General features: G+C 32.4%; 2 protein-coding genes across 3 annotated transcripts in view; one reads left to right on the top strand and one right to left on the bottom strand.

Moving 5' to 3' along the window:
• Nucleotides 1-20,668, bottom strand: part of LOC118203603 (E3 ubiquitin-protein ligase arih1-like) — a 96,606-nt gene extending 75,938 nt beyond the window's left edge. The window contains exons 1-3 of the mRNA XM_035375886.2: nucleotides 20,303-20,668; nucleotides 7,717-7,784; nucleotides 6,618-6,699 (exon numbers count right to left, since the gene is read on the bottom strand). Coding sequence (XP_035231777.1) covers nucleotides 6,618-6,699; nucleotides 7,717-7,784; nucleotides 20,303-20,509 — 357 coding nt within the window. The 5' untranslated portion in view covers nucleotides 20,510-20,668. The remainder of the gene's footprint in view (nucleotides 1-6,617; nucleotides 6,700-7,716; nucleotides 7,785-20,302) is intronic.
• Nucleotides 20,669-20,899: 231 nt separating this feature from the next.
• Nucleotides 20,900-26,156, top strand: part of LOC118194223 (SURP and G-patch domain-containing protein 1-like) — a 118,165-nt gene continuing 112,908 nt past the window's right edge. Inside the window, exons 1-2 of one of the 2 annotated variants that reach the window (XM_085823861.1) lie at nucleotides 20,900-21,088; nucleotides 21,222-21,310. In XM_085823861.1, coding sequence (XP_085679987.1) covers nucleotides 20,940-21,088; nucleotides 21,222-21,310 — 238 coding nt within the window. In that variant the 5' untranslated portion in view covers nucleotides 20,900-20,939. Of the gene's footprint in view, nucleotides 21,089-21,221; nucleotides 21,317-26,156 lie in introns of both variants that reach the window. The other variant, XM_085823860.1, reaches the window with a different exon arrangement.

Genomic DNA, 26,156 nt, shown 5'->3' with positions numbered 1-26,156 from the left:
ATAATTACATAAGAGAGATTAAGTGCCAATTTCTTGTTATCTCATTTTAACGGTAAAATCGAAGGGCACAACAAAATTGTGGAAGCTGATAAAAACTTATTGAAAGGAAGAAAAAAAAAATTATGTAGACTCTCTTCTACTGCCCCCTATCAAGGCTTCTCTGTTTCCTCTAGCACCTGCCAAAGGCATGGAGAAAGAAATTAGCCTAAACATGCCAAAATGGTACTCGAAATGAACAGTATGGCTTTAAAAGAAATGTACCATTTTTTCCAGTTCCTTGCTTTGGCAGCCATAAATTACATGCAAAAAGTAAATATGTTTACTATGCAAGATTTTAGTTAAGACTTGGTGCCTTGATATCATTTACATGGCAGAACCATGATAATGAGAAAGTATAGAGAAATGTTTATTGTCCACAATGTAAGGCTTTTTAGTTACATTATTTATTTTTGAAGAGCAATCATATTTCTGCATACAGTGATAGTAAAATGGTTACATTTCTAAAGAGAACAGAGAACAATATCCCACTAGCAGATTAAAAATAAGAGCTACAGGTAAAGTAATTGATAAAATTGTATCAGACATGAAATGTGTGAAATACTTTCAACAAAAAAAGCAAATGCTACATGGCTAATTTTTTTGAAAGACATTTTTGTTTACTGAGCATTATTAAAATATGAGCTTTTATTATTTGAAAGGAAGCAAAGTTTGAAATCCGGATTGATCTAATATCCGGAATACCAGCAAACATTTTTTTTTTTTTTCTTTATTAAGTCTAGAAATGCAGAATATGAAGTTCAAGAAACATGTGTCACAAAAGAGTTTTCCTCCTAATTGACATTCCTCTATGTCACTTTCAAACACCTGCTGGCTAGGCAATGACATAGTGGCCTATGGTAACATATCAACTGATGTATTGACATTAGCCAAGAACACACATTTGACCCTTGAATGGTTGTAAGGAGACAATATTCTTCTATCTGGCTCAAACAATAAATAAAACCCCTAGATAAATTTACTTGAAGTCGGATGTTGTTCTTACTGGTTTCCTTTTGTTGTCCTAACAGGAAGGAAAGAAGAATCAGAATTCTGGGGAACTTGAGTTCAGTTAACATACCAAAATCACTCTTCCATAAATTCCCAATTTCAAGCAGCTTATTGTTTTGTTCCATCTATTAACATCATCAAAATGACAGTTTTAGAAAATAATAATAACTCCATATTACACCTCTCCCAAAACTATACATCTGTCTATCAGCCAATGGATATCAGAACTTTGCACATACTGAAATGCAAATATAAGTAGCTTGATGAAGCAGTAAGACCAAAATTACAGTCAAAAACAAAAAATATTTTAATATAAAATCTGATCGCTGGGCCATTGTAAGATCATGATAGGCTGTGTCTGCAGATATTTTTAAAAATGCTTGGCATAATATACAGCTAGCTACCAAATTTCGTGAGGATGATTAGAGCCATAAATAAATCTGAAAGTTTTCAAATATCACAAATAAAAATTGAAATTTTCCAATTAACAGAATATGGGAAAAATGTTAAATGAAGATGATATACCTGAAGTCATACAATGTGATGACAATGCATCAATCACCAGTTATTTAACAGAATGGCAAATACCTGAAGTATATTTTAAAACCAGAAAATATTACTATTTCAGAAAATATTTATTACAGAAAATATTACTATATATCAAGTCACATTTTAATTTTATGTGGTGGCAATTCAGAAAAAAAAAAAAAAATTATATATCTCTTTCTTAAAAAAAGAATATTTATAATTTATACATTTCATCTCACTACATTTAAACAGATGATCTAAAATCCGAAAATCTCCCAAATCTCAATGATTCCAGGTCTCAGACTTTATACTGAATATATACTTTTTTACAGCTTCTCTGACTTTTCCAGATATTCTAGATGATTTTCAATATTTTCAAGATGACTGACAGACCTGTACTTCATGTAAACCTCATGTAAAAAACGTTCTGGTTAGAACGTCTACATTTTACCAGAGAAAAATATTTTCTCATTTTTCAATAGAAAAACAGTGCAAGAATCTTGGAATAAAAGCATTTAATAGTACAATAAACATTACTATCACAACAAAGGAAAACATTAACAATCATTACTTTCTATTTAAAAAAGAATGGTGAATGTTTACCAAAATACACTGGTTATCATAAATTAAGGAAAAATCACAAAAATAGCGATAACTCCCTCAAAAATAAGCCAAACCCTGTAACATTTGAATATGTTGTTAAGAGTAGCTGAGTAAAACTCCACTATGCAAATTAGTGGCTCTGCACTCGTAATACGTCATCTGCGAGGAGAATAGAAGTCCATGTTTGAGAGCAAGCCCACAGAACTACGATGGAAAGACATTGGGAGACTAGAGGCAGGATAAAGTCAAGCAGAAGTGGCCAGATGGCTAAATGCGAGTCCTTCTGTGGTTCATAGACTTTGGAGGCGATTTCAAACCACAGATTCGGCATGTAGGACGTTCAGCCAAGGACGGCCAACTGCTACGACGAGCACCGATGACAGATTTTTGACATTATGTACACGCAGGAATAGAACTGCTACTCCGACTCTTCTTAGATCCTCCCTTGCTGCTGCCACCAGAAGGTTCGTGTCAACGTCAACTGTGCATAGAAGGCTTCACGAAGGTGATCTGTATGTGAGGCGACCAGCCATTTGTGTTCTCCTCACGTCACGCCATAGGAGGGACCGTTTTCAGTGGGCACGACAACATGTCCACTGAACACCTGATCAATAGAGGGCAGCTCTATTTACGGATGAGTCCAGGTTTAGTCTAGAAAGTGTTATTTGATATGGAGAGAACCTAGAACCCGTTATCATCCCATGAAAGAAATGCATACGGAAAGGGCAGTGTCTGTGTTTGGGGTGGCATCTCTTTGGGTGGACGCACAGACCTCCATGGCTTTATACTGGGGAACCATGAAAGCTCAATTTATAGAGATGACATCTTTGATGCTTATGTGCACCCATATGCCGGGAAATAGGAGATGCTTTCCTGTTACAGGACGACAACAGAAGACCACACAGGGATTGCATCGTAGATGATTATCTTCAACAGGAAACAATTATGCGCATGGAGTGGTCAGATTGATCCCCAGACTTGAATCCTATCGAGAACGTTTGGGATGCTTTAGGGAGACGTCTAGCTGCTCACAATCCACCCCCTCAGACCCTTGTCACGCTTGCAACTGCTTTGCAAGAGCAATGGCTCTCGCTTCCTATGGAACTGATACACCGCATAATTGAAAGCATCACACATCACTGTATGTGCTGTATTGCTTCTAGAGGCGATCATATTCCACATTGAAGGTACTTTTCCTATAGCAAACTGACACCTTCGATTTGTTCATTTTATAGATGTGCTAATTTCTATACTACCATATTTGTCTGGTAATTTCTTTTTATGTTATTTGATACCTTACTATGTGTTGTATATTGTGGGTAAGTTTCATTAAATTCTACATGTAATTTTTTCAGTAATCGTGATTTTTCCTTAATTTATGATAACCAGTGTATATAGACATCAAAGATTATTTAGAAAATTAAATTTAAGATTTTAAAAGAGAACCAACCTACTATACACGCAAAGTGATCAGGCTTTAAAATATCTGCTTTTATTGTGAATAAAATAAAAAACAAAAATTATATTTTTGAAAAGAGGAAATGGAAATGTAATGTTTATTGTTGTTTTTGAAGACTAAAGACAAAATGAAGATCTGATATACAATTTATTAAAACTACTTACTATGTGGAATATGGAAATTTGTTGCATCTAATAATTAAAGAATATCTATATCTGACACTGACTGTAACAGAAAGTAATCAATTTACTTATCATAAAAGACATTAAAAACTTGGATTCAAGAATTTAAAAAAGTTTCAGTAAAAGGTCATTCAGTCAGTCACATCAAAATAACGAGTTAACTATTCTCATACTTAAATAAAGACATTCCATTCTTTATCTAGACAATAAAAAATAAATTAAAATTTAGCTGCAAGAAACTATGAATTATGTGTCAATATATATGAATAAATTTCTATGAAAAAAAATTGAACAGAAAATCAGCATAAAGTGAAATCTTTCCCTCATACTCCAGCTGTCACTTTACGCAGAATTAGAATTAATAAAGTTTCTAGAAAAAAACCGAAAAGAAGTACTGCATAAAGTGATAACCTCTCCATATATTTCGGCAAAATCTCAATCATCTCTTGAAATCACAAGCCTAACATTATTGTGTTTCTGAACCATTAAAAAGGGAACGTTTTACATGTCAAACAAAGATACATAATGGACAAAGAAAAACAACACAAGAAGAAAGGGCAAAAATACCTAGAGTAAAATTAAGAAATATCCTTTTGTCAAGGAAATCAGGGTTCATAGCCACATTTTAGTTAAAAAATAAACACTTTTAAGCACTTTTCAAGCACATTTTAAGGAAAAAAATAAGCACCTGTCTAATTACATTATACACAACTGCATAACCTTAAAAGAAAAATTAGACTTGTAATTTAACATATGAGAAATTCAGTATTTATTAAGAGAGAATGAGCATTACTCAACCATGGCAAACAATTACATTCCTTTTTTTTTTCTTTTTTTTAATTTTAAATAACAGTTTAGTTTACAAAGAGGAAAAAAAAAAAAAAAAAAAAAAAAAAAAAAAAAAAAAACTATGCAGAACTAAATATCACAAGATTTAATGATGAAATTTCAGTTCAAAATAGAGAAAATAAATAATAATAAGCTATATTTATTATATTCGCTTGGCCCCTAAAAATAAATACAATTTATTTTTCCACTCATATTAATATTTAAATAACTTAAATCAAAATTCTAAACATTTTCTAAATTTTCATTGTATAACAGATATTGAAAGCAAAGAAATTTAAGTAAAAATAAGTAAAAAAAAAAAGAACTTTTCTGAAATCAGAAGACAGGAAATTGCTTCATGCAGTCATCCTTTAACAGTAAAAGCTTAACTAACCAGCATACTCAAAAATTGCCGAATATCTGAAAATTTCAGATAGTCGAGCATAACTGGTAAAAGAGGAAGGGGGGTACATTGTAGTCGTTCTTTAGATTTTTTAGCTACATAATGCTTTTGACATTTCGATATGTGCATCATATAAAAAATAGCCCTATGAAATTGAAAAATAATCTGCTTAGCAAGCACAGTAAAGCTCTTTTTTTTCTTTGCAAAATATAGCAAACATTATTGTGCAATACGTGCACCTTAATTCTTTCGCATGTGATATTACGCAATCGGAATCAACAGCTGCCGGTACCGTCATGTGCCCATGTGGCATATTTATCACTAGCAGGACACCTTGTGCTCCGCATGATATCTCTGCCATACTCATATTGATTAATAAAGAAATTTACCAATCTGGGGGTTTTTCATTCTAATTTTGAACAAAGCATGTTAAATTTCTGGAATAAAATCATTCTTCACTTGGATTGGTAGACCACAGAACTTTTAGTCCTATTCAATCCAGGTTGGAAAGTGACCCCCCCAAAAAAGTTCATTGCTTGCTTTGCTGCGAACTGTAACGGTTTCAATATTCGAGATTTTGAGGAAAAAGGGAACCCCCAATGTCTGTACTGTATAATGTATTGGAAAAAAAAAAGAGAGAGAGAGAGAAATTATTTTGACTATTTGATTACTTTCACTTTACTTACGCCATTCCGAATATTATTCCTTAAAAAAACTAATCTTTGTAAAACACACCCATTTTTGAAGTTTATCTATACTTCAGCAGTTACTGCAAATATATTATTATAAATATTCATACATATGCTCATAATATAAGCATACCGATCATAATAAATGTGAATATGAACTGACCACGCGGAACAAGAATGTAAATGATTAAAATCTTGATAGAAATTCAAACGTGTGTAGTATATATTGGGTGGGAGCAAAAGAATACAGAATGTACCGAAAAATTTTCTACTGCTTTTGTAATTCTTTGACCAATAGAACGACATGCACCTGTCTGTACTCATGCGCAGTAAAGCTTATGTCAATGGAGCTAAAGCTATTTCTGAGAGTATGATTTACCATATGAGGAAGAAATATTTAGTTTCAGTTTTGGTACACAGAAAAAATGTGCGTTCATTAAAAAAAAAAAAAAAAAAAAAAAAAAGAACTTAAAAAAAAAAAAAAAAAAGTGTTTTAGAGAAAAAGTAAGCTCCTATATTGGCTTTTATATTTTATTTTCAAATATAAGGACTTATAAGCACTTGTAAAGACTATGAACCTTGAAAATGAGGTTAGTGATAAAAGAAGAAAAGTGAGATACCCTCAGTCCCACCCCCAGGTGTTCCCTCAAAATTGGAGTGCTAGCTTCAGCAATACCTCAGGCACCTGTGGTGCTACATACAATATTTTTAATATTATGAATAGTTTCACTGCATTAAAATCACGCAAAAAATGTGCTAAGGCTGCCTGTATCTAACAAAAGCATTTCTTTGTAAACACGCATTAAGTTCAAGCAAACTATCTGTTTCATTCTATTCATATTAATAATTAATAAAAATATATTATTAAATTCTATTACTTTACTACTCCTATGAACTGGATTTTGTGGATTGATAATGCGTGCTTCTTTAAAAAGCCTGTCAGGATCACCATCATAATATCTAGAAAAATAAACAAGCTATAGGTGATACAAAGCATGTCATTTATAATATTAAGTAACAACACAAACATAAAAGGTGTGATTTAAAATAATTAAAAATATATAGTCATGGTACTTTCTGACTATCCACACCTCCACTGAAAAATTGCAAACACGAAAGTGACTAATTATTCTCTAAGTTAATGTACAAAAGGCCACAGCCATTTTTAAAATGGCGACACATTAACACTTTCAGGCAAGAGCAATGAACCTACAGAACTACATAACCAAGAAACATCAACAATAAAGCACCTACCCTTTTCCCCCAAAAATTCTATTTTTCCCCTTCTCTGCATTACTCTCTATATACACAGGGATCTGTCTCCACTTAAAAAAAAAAAAAAAAAAAAAATGAAGAATTGCACAAATTTGGCATCATACAACTTAAGCATTGTGCGACGGCCAAATCAGACATGTGCTATGTACATACCAATGTTTCTTTTTTTGTACTGTCCTTCCCACCTTGAGTTTCTTTTTTGCACTCTTATTTTCTCGATGTACACAGTAACCTATTTTTGCTTAAAATATCATCAAAGAATTGCACAAACTGGGTACTGCTTACTCGCCAAAATAAACATGTGTTACACAAAAATCTGGGTTAGGAGATAAATACTTATTGGCAACTCTGAGAGTTGCCATGTATCGATTTAAGTGACACATTGCTTTGTCATGAAAACAGTACTGTTTTTTGTGGCTTTGCCATGAGGGTGTGAATTATCAGAAAGTACTTCATTTTAAAAATAAGTTCAAAAACTTATGAAAGTCTCAAAAAATTAAATGTATAGCCCTTATTCTAATTTCATATTTGTATTCTGCATACACAGTTAAGGTCAATCAATAATTAAGAAGTAAAGACTGTAGACACCTTTTTTTAACATCCTACATTAAGTATACATACACATTCACTGATAATAAAAACTTGCTATTGGAAAATTTCATTACACTAAATAATTATGAAAAGCATGCTTTTGAGACTTACCTTTCATAAAGTTTCTCTTTATCCCATTTAAAATAATTTAAAAGAATTCTAGTTATAGTTGGTGGAATCTAAAATAAATAAAAAACAAATACATGTTAACTCTCACAGGTATTACACTCATTTTTAAAATGCAAAAATATAGTTTCAGATTATTGTGGTTTGAAAATTACATGATAAGGTACTTTCATACACAATCAAAAGTCTTTAATCCTGATGTCCATAATCCGGAATGATCTATAATCCGGACCTCAAAAGTACAAACTTTCTGCGCATGCGTCAACACATAATGCAGTCACGCATGCGCGTAATACCTTTATGTGTGCGCATAATACGTTTACGCATGCGCGTTTAATGTATAACGGACGCTATAAGCTAAGCTAAAATTATCTATTTCAGTTAATGTTGCAGATTGCGTTGTTCCTTAATCTTCTAACTGGATTCGGCTTATTATTTTTGGAAGACTGTTAGAGCAATTTTATAAAAGTAAGCTTGAACTTTCGATTATGTCAAAAAGAATTTCCGATTCTGGAGCTGCCACAGGATCTACAAAGCGAAAGCATGTTTCTATGTCCATCAAACAAAAAGTGGAATTGCTGCAAAAAATGGATAAAGGCATATCCTTTGTTTCTCTAACCATTCCGAAATCTGTTTATCAATTTCACGCTGCTCTGAGGGGGGGGAGAAGGCGACGTCGCGGCACGCAATGAACTGGAAGTTGATCTGTCAGCACTATCCTTATCTTCAGGGCAGATGTTTTTATTTTATTTGGCTTATAATTGTTTACTAAATGTAGTATTTCATCTCGATGTACTCCATCTTTGATATGATTTAAATCAAATTCCTCGTCATTATAAATATCCCGAATACACATCAAATAATTTTTTGGTTGCAATTTTCTAATTTCGACTATGCGTAATGTTTATCAATCTTTACGCATGCGCGCGTTGAAAGAAATGTTTAATAAAGTAAACAAATAAATATTAAGCTTTCTTTTTTGTAAATTTTGATACCCTTTAGATCATAATTACTCTTTATTTCAGAAATTATGCTTTCATATTTTTAATTTTATAATTTCTGCATGTCATCTTACCAGAGTTAAACTGATGATCTATAATCTGGAAAAACCAATAAGCTGGAATCGCCGAAGTCCCAACGAGTCCAGATTAAAGACTTTTGACTGTATTAAGCATCAGTACAAATATTGTACAGCTACTATATTTTAGCCAGAAATTCTTAATTGTCTGAAAGAGATTTGGTTGATCTTTACATTATGGTAACTTGGTGATTTTTTGTCGAAAATTTGGCAACCAACTCTCCTACAGCAACCCTCTATTTTTTTTTCCCCGCCGCCATTTTGTCTTCATGAAGTAAAGACATGTTTCTTTTCTTTTTATCTACTGAACACTTCTTCCAACAATCTACTAACCGAATTACATTTATGCTAGAAATTTTATCAAACAAAACTGCTTAATCATGACAAATATTCACTGCAAAATTGGGAAAAAGTGCACAATACCATACTCCTTACGCGTTTTTCAAAATAACACATACACATAAACCATGTACACGCCGACTTATTTTTACTTAAAAAAAATCCCAGAATTGCACAAAAATGGCATTGCGCACACTCTTCACTATATCCATGTGCACTGCTTTTTTCTCATAAATTAGAAAAATTTCACGAAAATACATGACAATTTTCTCAATCTTTAAACCCGGTAAAAAGAACATATATGAAATTACCTGATCGCGAAAAAGTATTTACCCTTTACAAATATGAACATTTCCACGTATAAAATAAATAAAATATCCAAAAACTTTTACCTCTAAATTTTCTATTACATTATACACATCACCAACGAATTCATACCGCAAGCATTACAAATACTTAGTATCAAATATTTAAATTATTTCCATGCACGTTTACTTCAACTTAAACGTATACCAAATTCCTACAAACATAAAATTCACAAAATAACTATCATTTAATTAAAATATCACTAAACCATGTACACGTCGACTTATTTTTGCTTGAAAAAACATTCCAGAATTGCACAAAAATGGCATTGCACACACTCTTCACTATATCCATGTACACTGCTTTTTTCTCATAAATTAGAAAAATTTCACGAAAATACATGACAATTTTCTCAATCTTTAAACCCGGTAAAAAGAACATATATGAAATTACCTGATCGCGAAAAAGTATTTACCCTTTCCAAATATGAACATTTCCACATATAAAATAAATAAAATATCCAAAAACTTTTACCTCTAAATCATCTATTATATTATAAACGTCACCAATGAATTCATGCCGCAACCATTACAAATACTTAGTGTCAGATATTTAAATTATTTCCATGCACGTTTACTTCAACTAAAACGTATACCAAATTCCTACAAACATAAAATTCACAAAATAACTATCATTTCATTAAAATATAATTAAATTCAAAAACACTACTTAAAATATAAATGAGCACATACATTAAATTAATAAAAATTACCTTACAATCCTAATTACTTTAAACTAAATAATTGCTAATAACAATTTTCCCAATAATACCAAATTCCTTTCCACCTTACATTTAGAACAATGCATAAAAATAATATCCTCAAATAATTAAAAATACTAACTTACCTAATCTTCTTCAGAATCTTGATTATGTGGCGGATACACTTTTCTAATTCATTCAATAAAATTATTGAAAGATTTTTTCTGCGAATTTTTCCTCCATATTTCCTCCGCTAAATAAAAAGCCAACTTCTCTTTATCACAATGCCTAAATACCCATTTCGAATTCACTTTAGTTAGGGCCATGGGATCCAAAAATTAACAAACACGGTTTCACACAACACAGAATAAAGCTAAATACAAAATTTCCAGATTTTTTCCCGATTTCCCCCTTTTTCCGATTAAAGAACCGTAATTCGTCCATTAATATCACATGACATCTCCCATGATCTCTCATTTCCCTCACGCAAAATAATGCGTAATCGGAACTGAGTACTGCTCACATTATTACCAAAGTCCCAGGTAGTAACCTTTATCGCCTCCAAAATGTCGCCAAACTACCAGTTACCATATTGTAAAGATCAACCAGAGATTTAATTAGAAATATGATAAATCTGCACCAAAAAATATAGAAAGGGATGAATAAATTTACATATGGTTTAAAACAAGAATTGTAGATGAATAAAATAAAATGTTTTCTAAAAAGTTCAAACTTTTTAGAAACTCAATGTTGTTAATATTGTGCACATATTTGTGGTTACAGATACAGACTTTTTAAATTAAGAAAAAGATTAGTGAAATCTAGGATAACAAATGCTTTACTTCACGAGCAAATCATCTGGACAAAAAATATTGCCTCAGATGATGAATGGTGTCTCAAGTTATGAACGCTGAAATCAGCAAGCAGTAAGAAATGTAAGAAATGCAAAATTAATAAAAAATTAACTAGAAAAGAAATTTATTAATTGTTGAGCATCTACAATCTATAATGAAGATAACTGCAGCAAAATTTCTCCCAGGTTACAAACTTTATCAGAATCAAAATGTCATCAAGTGTCAGGTCATAGTAATAATTAAAGATGTTTATAATTATTTACATACAGACATATGTATTTTAATTTACAGGTCGACAAAAAATTTCATTAATATGAAAAATAAATAGATCAAATTGTTATTATTTTAAAGTTTAGTCTCACTTAGAAAATTGTTTCTAAAAATAAAGCTTTAATATTTTGTTTATTTGACAATTAATCATTAAATAGCTTTCTTTCAAGCTATTTAATGATTAATTGAAATGTTAGTATTATTTGAAGTAAATGTCAGTCTGAAATTTTAATATTTAGCTGTAAACATATTTGAATTACAAAATGTAACCAAAAAAAAAAAAAAAAAAAAAGTGATTCAAGTACCAAATTTTAAATTCCAGATAGAAAATGAACATAGATTTGATTTCTTTCCTTTGTGATATTACTAGTACAGTCAAAAGTCATTAATTCGGACACCCATAATCCGGACCTCAAAGCTAAAATCTTTCTGCGCATGCGCCGCATTGACGCATGCGCATAGGTGTTTTACTCGTGCGCCCAAGACATTTACGACTGCGCATATGCGTCTGCGCAAGTGCAGAATACGTTTTCGCGTGCGCGTTTAATGTATAACGGACGGTATAAGCTAAAATTATCTAATTATCTATTTCAGTTAATGTTGATGATTGCGTTGTTCCTTAATCTTCGAATTGGATCCGGCTTATTATTTTTTGCAGACTGTAAGAGCAATTTTCTAAAAGTAAGCTTGAACTTTTGATTATGTCAAATAGAATTTCCGATGCTGGAGCTCTCAAAGGATCTAGAAAACGAAAGTATGTTTCGATGTCCATCAAACAAAAAACGAATTGCTACAAAAAATGGATAAAGGCATATTCTTTGTTTATCTAACCGTTCCGAAATCTGTTTATCAATTTCACGCTGCTGTCAACACTATCGTTATCTTCAGAGCAGATGTTTTTATTTTATTCGGCTTATAATTCCTTACTAAATGTAGTATTTAATTTCGATGTACTCCGTCTTTGATATGATTTAAATCAAATTCCTCGTCATTATAAATACCACGAATACAAATCAAATAGTTTTCTGGTTGCAATTTTCTAATTTCGGCTATGCGTAAGGTATGCTTTACGCATCCGTGCGTTGAAAGAAATGTTTAATAAAGTAAACAAATAAATATTAGGCTTCTTTTTTGGTAAATTTTGATACCGTTTAGATCATAATTGCTCATTATTTTATAAATTACGGTTTCATATTTTTAATTTTATAATTTCTGCATGCCATCTTACCAGATTTAAACTGATGATCTATAATCCGGAATCGCCGAAGTCCCGACGAGTCCGGATTAAAGACTTTTGACTGTATTGTTTATGTATGTTTTGCCCCCTAAAGTCCTGTGGGTTGCGTCAAAATGTGCTCTTAGCCAGCGAGGGGGTGTACCTAGGCGGAACGGGCGAAGTAGATCAGGAGAGTAATCTGCTGGAAGGGTCACCTAAGACGTGAAGGCTGTTCCATTATCCTTAGCCTTGCAGGCAATGCAGCAAAAACAGACTTCTTCCCTCGGACTTCACCAAGGGGGCTCCAGTCTTTTTGACCAACAGAACCTGCTCACTTCCTTCTCCTTATGGTTTTGTTGACTACTGCAGATGATGCTGCATCGTCCGTGACACAGAATAATCAGGGATGCATTCCTGGTTTAGGCAGAGGGCCCCGTTCGAAAAGTAATCTAGTCTCCTTATAAGCTAAAAACCCTGAAAATCCTACAGTGCAACATAAATGAACTCTCAATAAGAGCTACTAGTGTCAAACTTGAATAAATTTTAGATATTGCAAATACGCACAGTAAGTAGTACAAGTTATAACAATCCAAGAAACGAAGTTAAATACGACTTCAAACTTGAAAATTAAGGGTTACAACATTTATCGACTTGACAAACCCTCCGGGAGAGGAGGGGGTCTGGCGTTTCTGATTAGAAGTATTTCTGACCTTGAGATTCAGGGCATAGTTGTCACATGGAGAGGCAAACCGTTTCATATTTACAATGTATACCCACCCCTAACGAATCTCGACTTCCTTCGTCGGCTCTGAAAGACAACACGTTCATTTTAGGTGACCTCAATGCCCAACACCCCTTCTGGGGTTGTTCTTCAAGGAATGGCAGAAGAGAAGAACAGCTGCATTTAATAAATGACACTGGGTTTATGATACTTAATGATCGTACCCCTACCCATGCTTCCTATAGCTATAATACCACAGAGGGGTTAGACATTTCACTTGTCACTTCAAGCATCCATCAATCATGCAAATGGACTGTGATGGACTCTATTGGGAGTAACCACCTACCTATTTTAATTAATATAAGGAATAAAAAAAGCACATTCAAATCATCAGAGAATATTTCTGGAACTTTGCTAAATATGACTAGAACTCCTTCCAGCAATCCGTTGATAGCTGCATTAATACAGAGCGTTTGACCGACTATATAAATGCTAACTGGCTTAAATTTAAAGAAATAATACTATATAATGCCAAGATGTATATTTCTAGGATAACATAAAACAGTATGTGCCATTCTTCATACATAAAGATCCACTTCTAGAAGCTCTTTTAATGAAAAGAAAGCTCCGACCAATAATGATAATAATCTTAGTTCTAGAACCAAGCTAAATAAAATAAATGCTAACAATCAAGATTGCTTACGCACAACTAAGGCAAACTACATGGAGAGGGCTATGCAGTAAGCTTGATGCTAGAGTGCCAGATTCTAAGCCCTGGAAAATTATAAAAAGCATAAATAGTGAACAGCCACAATCTGAGACTTGCAATGCTTTAACGAACTTTGCCAGCCAACTCTCTCCAAATGACAAGACTTCAGCCAATTTTCTGGGTTTATTTTGTCGAGAAACTAGCAGATTGAACTTCTCATATGAAGACAGACATATTAAGAAAAAGGCAAAGAACATTATCAATGGTTGTTGCAGTACCGATCTTGGATCCTCCCAATTCACTCAGAGATATTACTCTCAGCTCTAGCCTTCTTGGATCTAACCAAGTCACCTGGTTCTGATGGAATACACGGCCAAATGCTGGAAAAACTGGGCTTAATTGGCAAGCAATGACTTTTAGATATTATTAACTGTTTTTGGTCCAGCAGACGTCTTTATTGTAGACTGGAAGAGAGCCACTCTTATTCCTATCAGGAAACCAGGCAAAGAAACAAGCTCCATTCATAATTATAGACCTATAGCACTTACCAGTATGACTTGTAGACTAATGGAAAAAATTATTCTTGCAAGACTTCATTACTTTATGGATCTCAATCATTTGTTACCACCCGAACAATGTGGTTTTAGAAAAGGGCATAGTATTACAGATCAAATCCTTTACTTTTGCCAAAAGGTTTAAGGCCAGGGATGCCCTTAAACCAACTCGACATTCTGTGGCGGTCTTACTGGATTTATCTAAGGCTTTTAATACTGTCTCGAAGGACAAACTTATTGTTAAATATCCACGACACTTTCAACATTAAGGGTTCTGCCTTGGTTTGGATAGCTGACTTTCTGCACCAGAGATGCATTAGAGTTAAATTTAACAAGACCTACTTGCATCCTTTTAGACTGGACAAAGCATTCCTCATTGATCAGTCTTAAGCACTACAGTCAAAAGTCGTTAATTCGGACACCCATAATACAGAATGATCTATAATTCGGACCTCAAAGCTACAAACTTTCTATGCACGCGACGCACGTGCATAAGACCTTTACGGCTGCGAATATGCGTGTGTGCATAATACGTTTACACATGTGCTTTTAATGTATAACGGATGGTATAAGCTAAAGGTCAGTTTACACCTGTCAGAGCGGCTCGGAGCGAGTCCCTCCTTACGATTACTTTGACAATGTAAACGCTCACTTCGACGGAGTACAAACATAGGGGAGATGAGTCAGTGCTTCCGTTTCTACTTTGAACCTGTTGAAAAATCTCTCCGGGCAGTGTTCGCAGGGACGTCGTTACAGTGAGTTCTATAATCCAAGATAGCCAAACCATGGCATTTTTTAATGCATACGCATCTTATGAAGTGTTTTACTTCTTTAATTATGTGAGTTTATATTCATTTTTCTACAAGCATCCCTACATGAGGATGCAATAAATATATGATAAACTATAAAAATAAAAATAAAAATTATGAAAAAGATATGTAGATCTGTTTTATTGGGGATATTTAAATTTCTTGCTTTGTATAAAAACATTCTGGGCTATAATTTGTTACAATTCAGTTTGGATGTGTGAGTGCAAGTACTGTGTATTAAGGTTTATATAAATTATGCTAGATGAATTCTAATCTTCTTAAACTATCCGTTTTAGCATTTTAAAAGTAAAGTATAATCACTATATTTACCCAATATTAATTTTGTTGATATCACTTTATGTGTTGTCCAGAAACACAATTTCAGTAGGATCCAAAAGTAACAATTTGCGATAAATATCTTCCTCTTGGAACCATGTCATAATATATATATTCTTTTACCTGTGGTAATATATGTAATGCTCCCAAGTTTTTTGCTACTTCTTATTTATTTAAGATTTTCTGAATAATTAGGTAGATATCATACAGTTTACTTCTGTCGTGTTAATGGTAGCTTTGAATAAATATTCAATGTGTTAATTTTGCATTCTTCTCTAGAAATAACACAGTTCCAGTCAGAACTCTGCATAATTAATTCATGCACAGAGAGATACTGATTCTGTGAATTCTGGATGAATAAATATATTCTTTCTATTAATAAATAATAAAACACATTATTACTTTTACATTATTTTGTAAATCATTAATTAGGTGTTAATTAACAGTTGTATATAGTAGAAAAACTTTGTTAATTTGACTTTCAGTAACCACAGTTGACTAAATAACTTCTCTCAAACTGAATTTTTTTTAAATTCTTGTATCTGATATGCAATAACGTTTTTGTGACTTTGGACATTCTCATCCGAAATTAATTTAATAGTTCATTTGATACTCCTAATTCATTGCGGCAAGCTACCCAATCACGTACCCATTTTTTCTTCTTCTCCTTTTTTTTTTTTCCCTCCCAAGAGCAGAAATTAATTCGTTTGAAACTGCTTCGCAGACTTCAAGCACTGCAGCCTAATAACATCTATGTATGTTCAATGCATATTCTTTCCTGCAGCTGCGACGTCGGTATCCATTTCGTAAACAAACGGAGGCGAGTTGTCAGTTCACTCTGATTGGTGTAAACAATCTATCAGAGTACAGGCCCGCTCACTCGATTCGAAATGCCCGGACGAGCGGCTCGCTACGAGCAGCTTTGACACATGTAAACTGGCCTTTAGCTAAAATTATCTAATTCAGTTAGTTTTGCAGATTGTGTTGTTTCTTAATCTTCAAATTGGATACGGCTTATTATTTTTTGCAGACTGTTAGAGCAATTTTATAAAAGTAAGCTTGAACTTTCGATTATGTCAAATAAAATTTCCGATATATATTTAATAATATGTAAAGGATCTACAAAGCAAAAGTATGTTTCGAAGTCCATTAAACAAAAAGTGGATTTGCTGCAAAAAATGGATAAAGGCATATCCTTCGTTTCTCTAACCATTCCGAAATTTGTTTATCAAATTCATGCTGCTCTGCGGGGTGGGGTGGGACACTGCAGCGCGCAATGAATTGGAAGTTGATTTGTCAGCACTATCCTTATCTTCAGGGCAGATGTTTTTATTTTATTTGGCTTATAATTCCCTACTAAATGTAGTATTTCATCTCGGTGTACTCCGTCTTTGATATGATTTAAATAAAATTCCTCATCATTATAATTCGCTACCGATAGTGAAGAAAGTGACACAGAAGTTATTGAAAAAGAAAAAATTTCGATTGACAAATTAGTCGGTATTCTCGACACAGCAATTATAGGACTTGAACAGCGGAACTTTGTAACTGAACAAGAAATTATGTCTGTTTATAGAATTAAAGAGAAAGTATTATCACATAAAACGAAGCAACTTAAACAACTTACATTGAAAGAAATGTTTAATAAAGTAAACAAATAAATATTAAGCTCTTTTTTTTTTTTTTTGTAAATTTTGATAACCTTTAGATCATAATTGTTCTTTATTTCGTAAATTACGGTTTCATATTTGTAATTTTATAATTTCTGCATGCCATTTTACCAGATTTAAACTGATGATCTATAATCCGGAATCGCCGAAGTCCCGACGAGTCCGGATTAACGACTTTTGACTGTAGTAGTTAATGATGCCAGCTGCAATATGTTAATTATAAAATAGACGAACCTCACAGAAGGCATAGTTACTTGCAAACTAAGTAACTTTGTAGCATGGGAACACTTAAAACACCATCACGTCTCTTTGAAGGATTGGTACTAGGAGTAAAAGGATAACAGAATCCAGGACTCTTGTTTTCCCAAGATATTCTCAATCAAAATTAGGAATGAAGCTAGGCAAGCTAATTCCATCGCCTATAAGATGGCCAAGGACTTGGCAATAGAGACAGCCACTCTCTTCCTTTTGCCCATGATTCATTAAAAAACTTGACATAGCAGATAACTCAGATTAGAGGGACAAGTAATAGCACCATACCATTTTCTTTTTCGGGGAAGCCTACATTTCAAGTTCTCTGAAGTGGTTCGTTTTGAGTCACTGTAACTTCCAGTAAAACAAAAACAATGCATACAAAAATGGTTAACTTGCTTGATTGAACATAGTTGCTTGAAGAATTGTTATGTGTATAGCTGCCAGACTTTAGCACAGTTTGGAAAATTTGGCCATTTCTACTAAGATGGCTGGACTAGTATCATTTTTAAGTACTATGAACTAAATTTAAGCTACTTAACATTATATTCTGACATATTACTCACTTTACAAATAGCAAATTGTAAAACACATCATAAAGTCGGTTAGTTTATTCATTACAGTTGTGTTTCTCAAACTGTGGTCCTTGAAGCCTGCTTACTCTGATTCTCGAAAAAAGATAAAAAATAAATTTCTATTAACTGCATACACCACATCAAATTTCAAGAAATTATACATGGCAGTCATCTTTTTTTAACCAAACACCAACATTTTATGAAAGTTTATAGAAGGCATTAAAAGCTTCCCATATTACAAGTCTTTACATCACTAATAGCATGAAACCCCATTCTACAGGTGAGACTTTAATATTTCCAATTACAAAAGATATAATTAAAACCATGTTTAGTGAAATACTATCTAAGGATATTGATTTAATATCACTCCCAAATGGTACAGTTACATGCCAAATCAATGACATGGTTAATAAAATAAATCTGGACTTATTAGTAGAATAAAAAGAAAATAGATTTTATTCACTTTAGCTAGATGAGACAACAGATATGTTGAACGATGCACATTTCATTTATTATGTCAGATATGGACATAACTATTTTTGAAGACTATATTAGCTCATACACACGGAGAGCAAATATTTAGTCTTAAAGAGCATGAAAGTGAATGAAAAATTTCTGTATGCTTTTGTTCAAATTGAGTTTATGTGCTCACCAATAAGTACAGTGACGTTAAGCTCTAAATAAAGTTTAAGCTGTAGCACCTGATACTCTCTGGACCCATAGTTTGATATACAGAGAAGTCTTGGCTGTCGAAATTGGTTAGAGTAGATTTAAGGCTGCCCCTTGTATTATAATATTGCGATGTTGTTGTTTCATTTATGGTAACCTGAGTAGTTGAACGGTATGGAAACCCTATTATGACATAGATTACATGATTGCAGTGAATTTGAATGATGGGAAAAGATTTGTAAAGGCTTGTGGTGTGTGTTGGTTAGGAAGTTCGTTGCTTGTTTTGTGGTTTAGACGGTAAAATGGCAGAATGTGGTAAGATTAATTTGAAGTTTCTCTAAGATTTGGAACTAAAAGGGAAAGAGCATTAATTGACTGGTGTGTAAATGAGTGTTTACTTAGTAGCCATTATAAGTGTATTATAGTTTGTAGGAAGGAAATGTGTATGGTCAAACGTCGGAGGATATTTTTGACTGCGACTATTTTATATCTTTGTGAATTTATGTGGCGAGGCCAGTATACAGATTCTGGTTCAAATGACAGGAAAATTTCTAAATAAGGTAAGTCGTTATTTCCTTTGTGTAGTGCTAAGATTAATTTCCCTTTTTATGTTATTTGATTGCTTGATTTAAAATGTAGTTAGTTTAATCCTAGTATCCGGTGCACAAGGGATTTGGCAACTTTATGATGAGCAGTAAATGGGACATATACGGTGAGCAGTTAAACGAGTCACTTTGGTGTTGGCGATAATTTTGAAAATCGCGCCAAGGCTGCACCGTATACTAGGATTTTACCGTGCAGTTTATTCAAATTATATATTATTTTTTGTTGGTTGCTCCTTTGACTTTTCAAGTGAAAACAGATCGACGTGTACATGGACAAAGTCAAGAGAGTGTGCAATGCCAAGTTTGTGCAATTCTCTGATATTTTTCTAAGTAAAAATAGGTCTATGTGTACATGGATACCGAGTTTGTGTTTCTTTGACTTATTATTTTGAACTCGGTATCCATGTACCGCCAAAAATCGCCAAGGGACACCTGTAAATATATTTTTACCCAAATTAACTGCATGATATACGGAAACTCTAACAGATTGCAATCTCATAACAAATTCTTGAATAGAACATAAATGAAGCAGCCTTGATATGCCTTACAACAACTGAATAATTCTATTCAAAATATCTCCATTTCAAAAGTTACATACTAGCTCTCAAGAACTGAATAATCCAACATAATACCTTCATTTGAAAATTTACCGCATAAAAGGAAACATGTTATGGTAGCACAAACATAAATCAGTAAAACTTTAATTTTTAAATAAAACATTCAATAATATTCATTTTTACTGAGTTTTATAACTTATAAAGCTAATAATTCCAATTTTTAATACAGTGAAGAAAATTTATGCATTTGACAGAACATCCTAGAATCAAAATATATAGGTAGTTCAATACCTCAACGATGTTATTCACTTCTTTGATACAGTCCACCATATGCTGCACAATTTCTTCGGTACTAAGCACTTCATATTGAAAATCGTCTTCTAATTCTATTCGGTCCCTCACAGAGGATTCCGAGTCAAAACATAAACAATCATCTTCAGCACCACTAGATACATTACCGGAATCAGATTCATCATATATCTCTTCTTCCGAATCCATTCAATTAAATATAAAATTCAACAACTGACTAATGTTTTCTATCTAAAATATTATTTAGCTGGAGGCGAGATAAACATGTATAAAATGTTAGAAACTCAAATTAAACATTCACTATTTACACTTCATGTAGACTGCCAAATCTTTTTCTCAAACTCACTTCGTCTCAAATCTTCACTTCGTTTTAAAAATACGAAAATTGAATTCATATAAAAATAAAATGTTTTGTTCAAAGTATGGAGTATTAAAATTTTTATAATATTTAAAATTCTAAAGTATCTATTAAAATCCTAACGCAACGCTTTTGCAACGAGGAAAAAAAGTTCTTATTTTCTAAAAGCCGGTATGTCAATTCAGCTTTTTCTGGCAACAACATTGCATAATATTTGTTGTAATGTTTTGGAATGTGCTGCGTTTTTAAGTAGAATAGAAAATGGATCGTTTAACTGAAATGTCGGAGCAAAGACGAATTATTGAAGAAAAAAAACAAGAAATATTAAGAAAAGTGGCTGAAAAAAAGAGGAAGAAAGAAATGGAAGGATTGTCAACAACTTCGAATATTGTGACATCTTCAAACAAAAGGTTAAATAGAGATCAAATAAATACATGATGTTTTAGATATCGCGTTATTTATTACCGAAAATTAATCAGGACTTATTTATGTTTTTGGGTCATTTTGTGTTGCATTTTAATATCATGTTGATTTTATTTTCAGTTTTCCAGTAAAAATACCACGAATATCATCAACAAATCAATTTAAAAACGACGGTAGTTTTCTGGACCAGTTTAAGAAACTACAAGAGGGTAATTGTAAGTTTTACATTTTTAAAAAAAAAATAAAGTATCCAGTTTTTAAGTTTCATTAAAAACTGAGTAATTGAGTTCTAAGTTTTATTCTTACGATGTATTATCTATTTTTAAATCTTCACTTCTGCAAGTTCTTTACAAAACCATCCATAGGTTTTTATCGAATTAATAATTTAATGAACTTTTAAAATTAAGAAATTAAACTTCAGTGAAAAGAAAGGGGAGCTATTAAAAAAAAAGCTAAAAAGTTTGATTTGTAGTGTATTTAATACCTAAACTTGCTCTGTACTAGTATTATTTCATTCTTGTTCTCTCACTTGTTTCTGTTCAATTTTTGAGAAAATACTACATTTCCTTACCCATATCTTGTCAAATATATTGTTTTGGAATAAAAATGGAACATCGGGGAGTTATTTTGATCACCCTAGGACAACTGTTGAAGGGTTTTATATATTAAGCTGTTTTCTGTGTATGTCAGCTGATATTTGTTCACACAGATATGATAAAGGATTCCTATAACCTCTTTTAAGAGACTGAAAGTTAACAATGTCTACTCTGACACAGATGACAAAATTCCTAGCAAAATTCTGAAAGTGGTTGAATGTGGTACAATGAAATTACCTTTGACAAAAGTTAGCTTAATAAATGCATATGTGGTTGCAGAATTCACAAGGCGGAAAAAAAAAAACGCATCACTTTATAGGGATGATTTTAGAAGAAGATGACTGTCAACAGGGTGGAAGCAAAATGTATCATGGTGACCTCATGTCTAAAAATGCAGACAATACCTTTTCATTTCCATCTCAGAGAGACTTATCTTGGATTTACTCTAGGGATATAAAACAAGTCTTAAATGCACCTGTGCTTACCCACCGACAGACATATTTCTTTAAAGACTTAAATTAAAAATTTTTTCCTAATTTGGAGTAAACTGCTTTAAAAAGATGTTTTTTTCCCCCACTGTTTATTTTCTAAATAAATATCTATTCTGTGTTTAAGCTGTACTGTAGTATTTATTTATTAAAATCTACAATGTGAATTAAGTTAAGACATTTGGTTACACTGAAAGTGATGTTAAAAGATGCTTAGGTTCATGTTTCAGTCTTAAATTTCAACAATATTCCATTGTGTGTCAACTCCATGGGCAATGAAAACTTAAATAATTTTTTTCCTTGAAAAATATTTGTCAGTGATCTCGGCCATAGGCTGGAATGTATTAAGAACCATAAAGGAATTATGTAAAAAAATATTTTTAAAATAATTTTTTTTTTTCAAAATTGACATCTAAAAGTACCCCATTTTTGGAGAATGACCCACATACATTCAAAAGTATTTAATCCGGACTCGTCGGGACATCGATTTTTCCAGATTATAGATCATCAGTTTAAATCTGGTAAGATGGCATGCAGAAATTATAAAATTAAAAATATGAAACCATAATTTATGAAATAAAGAACAATTGTGATCTAAAGGGTATCAAAATTTACAAAAAAAAAAAAAAAAAAAAAAGTTTAATATTTATTTGTTTACTTTATTAAACATTTCTTTCAATGTAAGTTGTTTAAGTTGCTTCGTTTCATGTGCTTTTGATATGCTTTTATCCATTTTTTGCAGCAATTACACTTTTTGTTTGATGGACATCGAAACATACTTTCGCTTTATAGATCCTTTGGCAGCTCCAGCATCGGAAATTCCATTTGACATGACAGATATGATAAAGGATATCATTTCCATTTGACATTATCCATTTGACTTTATTCCATTTGACTTTATCATTTCCATTTGACATAATCGAAACTTCAAGCTTACTTTTATAAAATTGCTCTAACATTCTGCAAAAAATAATAAGCTGAATCCAATTAGAAGATTCAGGAACAACACAATCTGCAACATTAACTGAAATAGATATTTTTAGCTTAGCTTATACTGTCCGTTGTATATTAAACGCACATGTGTAAACCTATTATGCGCATGCGTAAATGTATTACTCGCATGTGTGGACGCATGCGCAGAAAGTTTGTAGCTTTGCGGTCCGGATTAACGACATTTGACTGTATATATATGTAATAATAAAATTCCATAGTCAAGAATACACTTAAAATTCTAACTGTATATTCTTTTCATTTTTAATGGTGATGTTCTCTTATTTGAAAGTACGTGGAATTAAATCCACAGCCCCGTAGTCAAGTTGTTTTTCCCGCCTTTTCTACACATACAGTTATAGAATGTTCTGGAAGTATTTAAAGCGAACTAGATTGGCTGACGTCATTTCTTAGAAGCTCCGCCTTTCCAGAGGCTATAAAAGGACTCGCAAAAGGAATATCGGAAGCTTTTTCTTAAATGTCACGATGCAGTAAACTTCATACAAAAAGTTATTTGTAATTCTTTTTATTTACTCCGGATATCTGATTTTGTAACTGCTATTTCTCCTGAATAATAATAAATGGATCCTGTTTTCTAAACTTATCGTCTGGTAATTTAAGCTACGACTACATTTGTATTTCTTCAGCAATCTATTTATTTAGGACAAAAGCTGGTACATCACATATATATGTATATATATAAAATAACTGATAACTTTTTTTTGGGATATAATATTTTCAGTTCTTTTTTAAAATGCTCAGATATTTTTAATTGTTCATTACTCATTAGAGTTTTAACAAATGTTACTTAATCTTGCTACAGATAGATAATTCCATTAATTCTTTATTTAACGTCCCGGCGCGCAGTGAACTGGAAGTTGATCTGTCAGCTCTATCCTTATCTTCAAGGCAGATGTTTTTACTTTATTCGGCTTATAATTCCTTACTAAATGTAGTATTTCATCTCGATGTACTCCGTCTTTGATATGATTTAAATAAAATTCCTCGTCATTATAAATATCACGAATACACATCAAACAGTTTTTTGGTTGCAATTTTCTAATTTCGTCTGTGCATAATGTATGTTTTACGCATGCGCGCGTTGAAAGAAATGTTTAATAAAGAAAACAAATAAATATTAAGCTTTTTTTGGAAATTTTGATACCCTTTAGATCATAATTGCTCTTTGTTTCATAAATTATGATTTCATATTTTTAATTTTATAAATTCTGCTTCCATCTTACCAGATTTAAACTGATGATCTATAATCCGGAATTGACTAGTCCAGATTAAAGACTTTTGACTGTATATATTTATTTACATTCGGTGCAACCGATTGCCACCAATAAGGGAGGTGCACAACGACATCCTATGCCTGTCTTATGTACAAAATTTGAACATTCCGAGGTTACTCGTTTTTGAGTTATGTGAGATTGATATGTAGGTACAAACGCCGCGAAAAAGTCTGCTGAATCCATTTTAAATTAGTTTTATAATTTTGGGGGGAATAAGAATCCTTTATTCTGTCCTTATATTCAGATATAATGCAGAAACATCGCTAAATTGCATTCAGTAGCTATCAAAATGGATATTTTCATTGAAATATGATATCCAGAAGCTTTCGTGATTACAATACTTCCTTTACTTCTTACAAGGAAGTAATAATAGAAGAGATATTATTTATAAAAAAATAAAATGAAAAGGCATTATTGTTTATATTAGTTTTGCAGCAGAATGTTGTTTCTGTTACAATACAAAGTCCAAAATCCAGACCTCCAATATCAGGAATGATTTTTTTTATCCAAAATTCAACAAAAATAAATAAATTAAAAATAGTCCTCCTTGCAAAATCTAGGAATGAAAAATATAGCAACAAGAAACACATGTGCCATAAATGCAGTTTTTCTCCATTTTTTTTTTTTTTTTTTTTTTTTTTTTTTTAAATCTGAGATTATTTCATGTCACATTCAAATACCTCATAACTATGGAGTCATATTATGACCAATAATAGTGTATTGATTTATATACTTATGTTGGCCAGGATCACACTTTCATTCCTTGAGTGGTTCTGGGGGAGGGCTGGGGAGCACTATGCGTTTTGCCGACTAGGGAATTTCTACAAGTTCCATACCTCCCTAAATTTTAAAAATCTTAGTGCCCATAAATTTTTATTACCAAAAATTATGGATGGCAGAATTTTTAGAATTTATATCTGAGAATTCTGCCTTACGTAATTTTAATTGCTTGGTACTCCTCTTAAATCTAAAAATTTTTGATGCCCCTGATTGATACTCGATGTGGTCATGCTGGTTGTACCTGTGTTGCGGTTAGGTTAACATTTTTGTATCTATCTAAACAAAATTGAAGGCTGAGTGTTGCCATGTGTACTTCTATGTGTCATCTTGCAAGGCCACGTAAACAGGTTAGTGATACTGACTGCTGTACTGAAGGGCTCGGCTTCAAATCCTGAAAAAAGCATGGATGTTTGTAAGTAGGTCATGAAACTGATGGTCACAGAAGGGCTTTTGTGAATATTAAAAAAGGAAATAATTCAGAAATTGTAGGAAGTATGAAGCAAATAGATGATAATCATATTTTGAATATTTGCTAATAATGATGATTGTTCCTAATTTTGACCAAAGTCATCATAGTTAGATAGATGTCTGCCACTGTCTTTCTTGATAATGATGAGTTGAGAGCTTCAATTAAAAGAAATTCATACACAGCTGTATAAGAGTCACCATAAAATGTTAATTGATCATTGTGTACCGCCCATTTCCGTTCAAAGGAACTTGGAATTTTGGCTTCGCTTGGCAGGAGCTTACCACAGGAATTTATTGATGCTAATCAAAGGGAATATGTGATCACCTGTATGGCTCTTCCTGCATGTGAAGAAATTCTCCTTTTTTGAGCAATCTAGTAACTGATTGTTTGAAGCTCGTATAATTTTATGGATGGAAAAGAATACAATTCCCATGAAG

This window comes from Stegodyphus dumicola, chromosome 9, assembly GCF_044657685.1.
Source record: "Stegodyphus dumicola isolate Sdum_Otavi_A_Nest chromosome 9, ASM4465768v1".
Lineage (NCBI taxonomy): Eukaryota > Metazoa > Arthropoda > Arachnida > Araneae > Eresidae > Stegodyphus > Stegodyphus dumicola.
The sequence above is the reverse complement of the archived record's forward strand: the minus strand, read 5'-3'. Positions and strand labels throughout refer to the sequence as shown.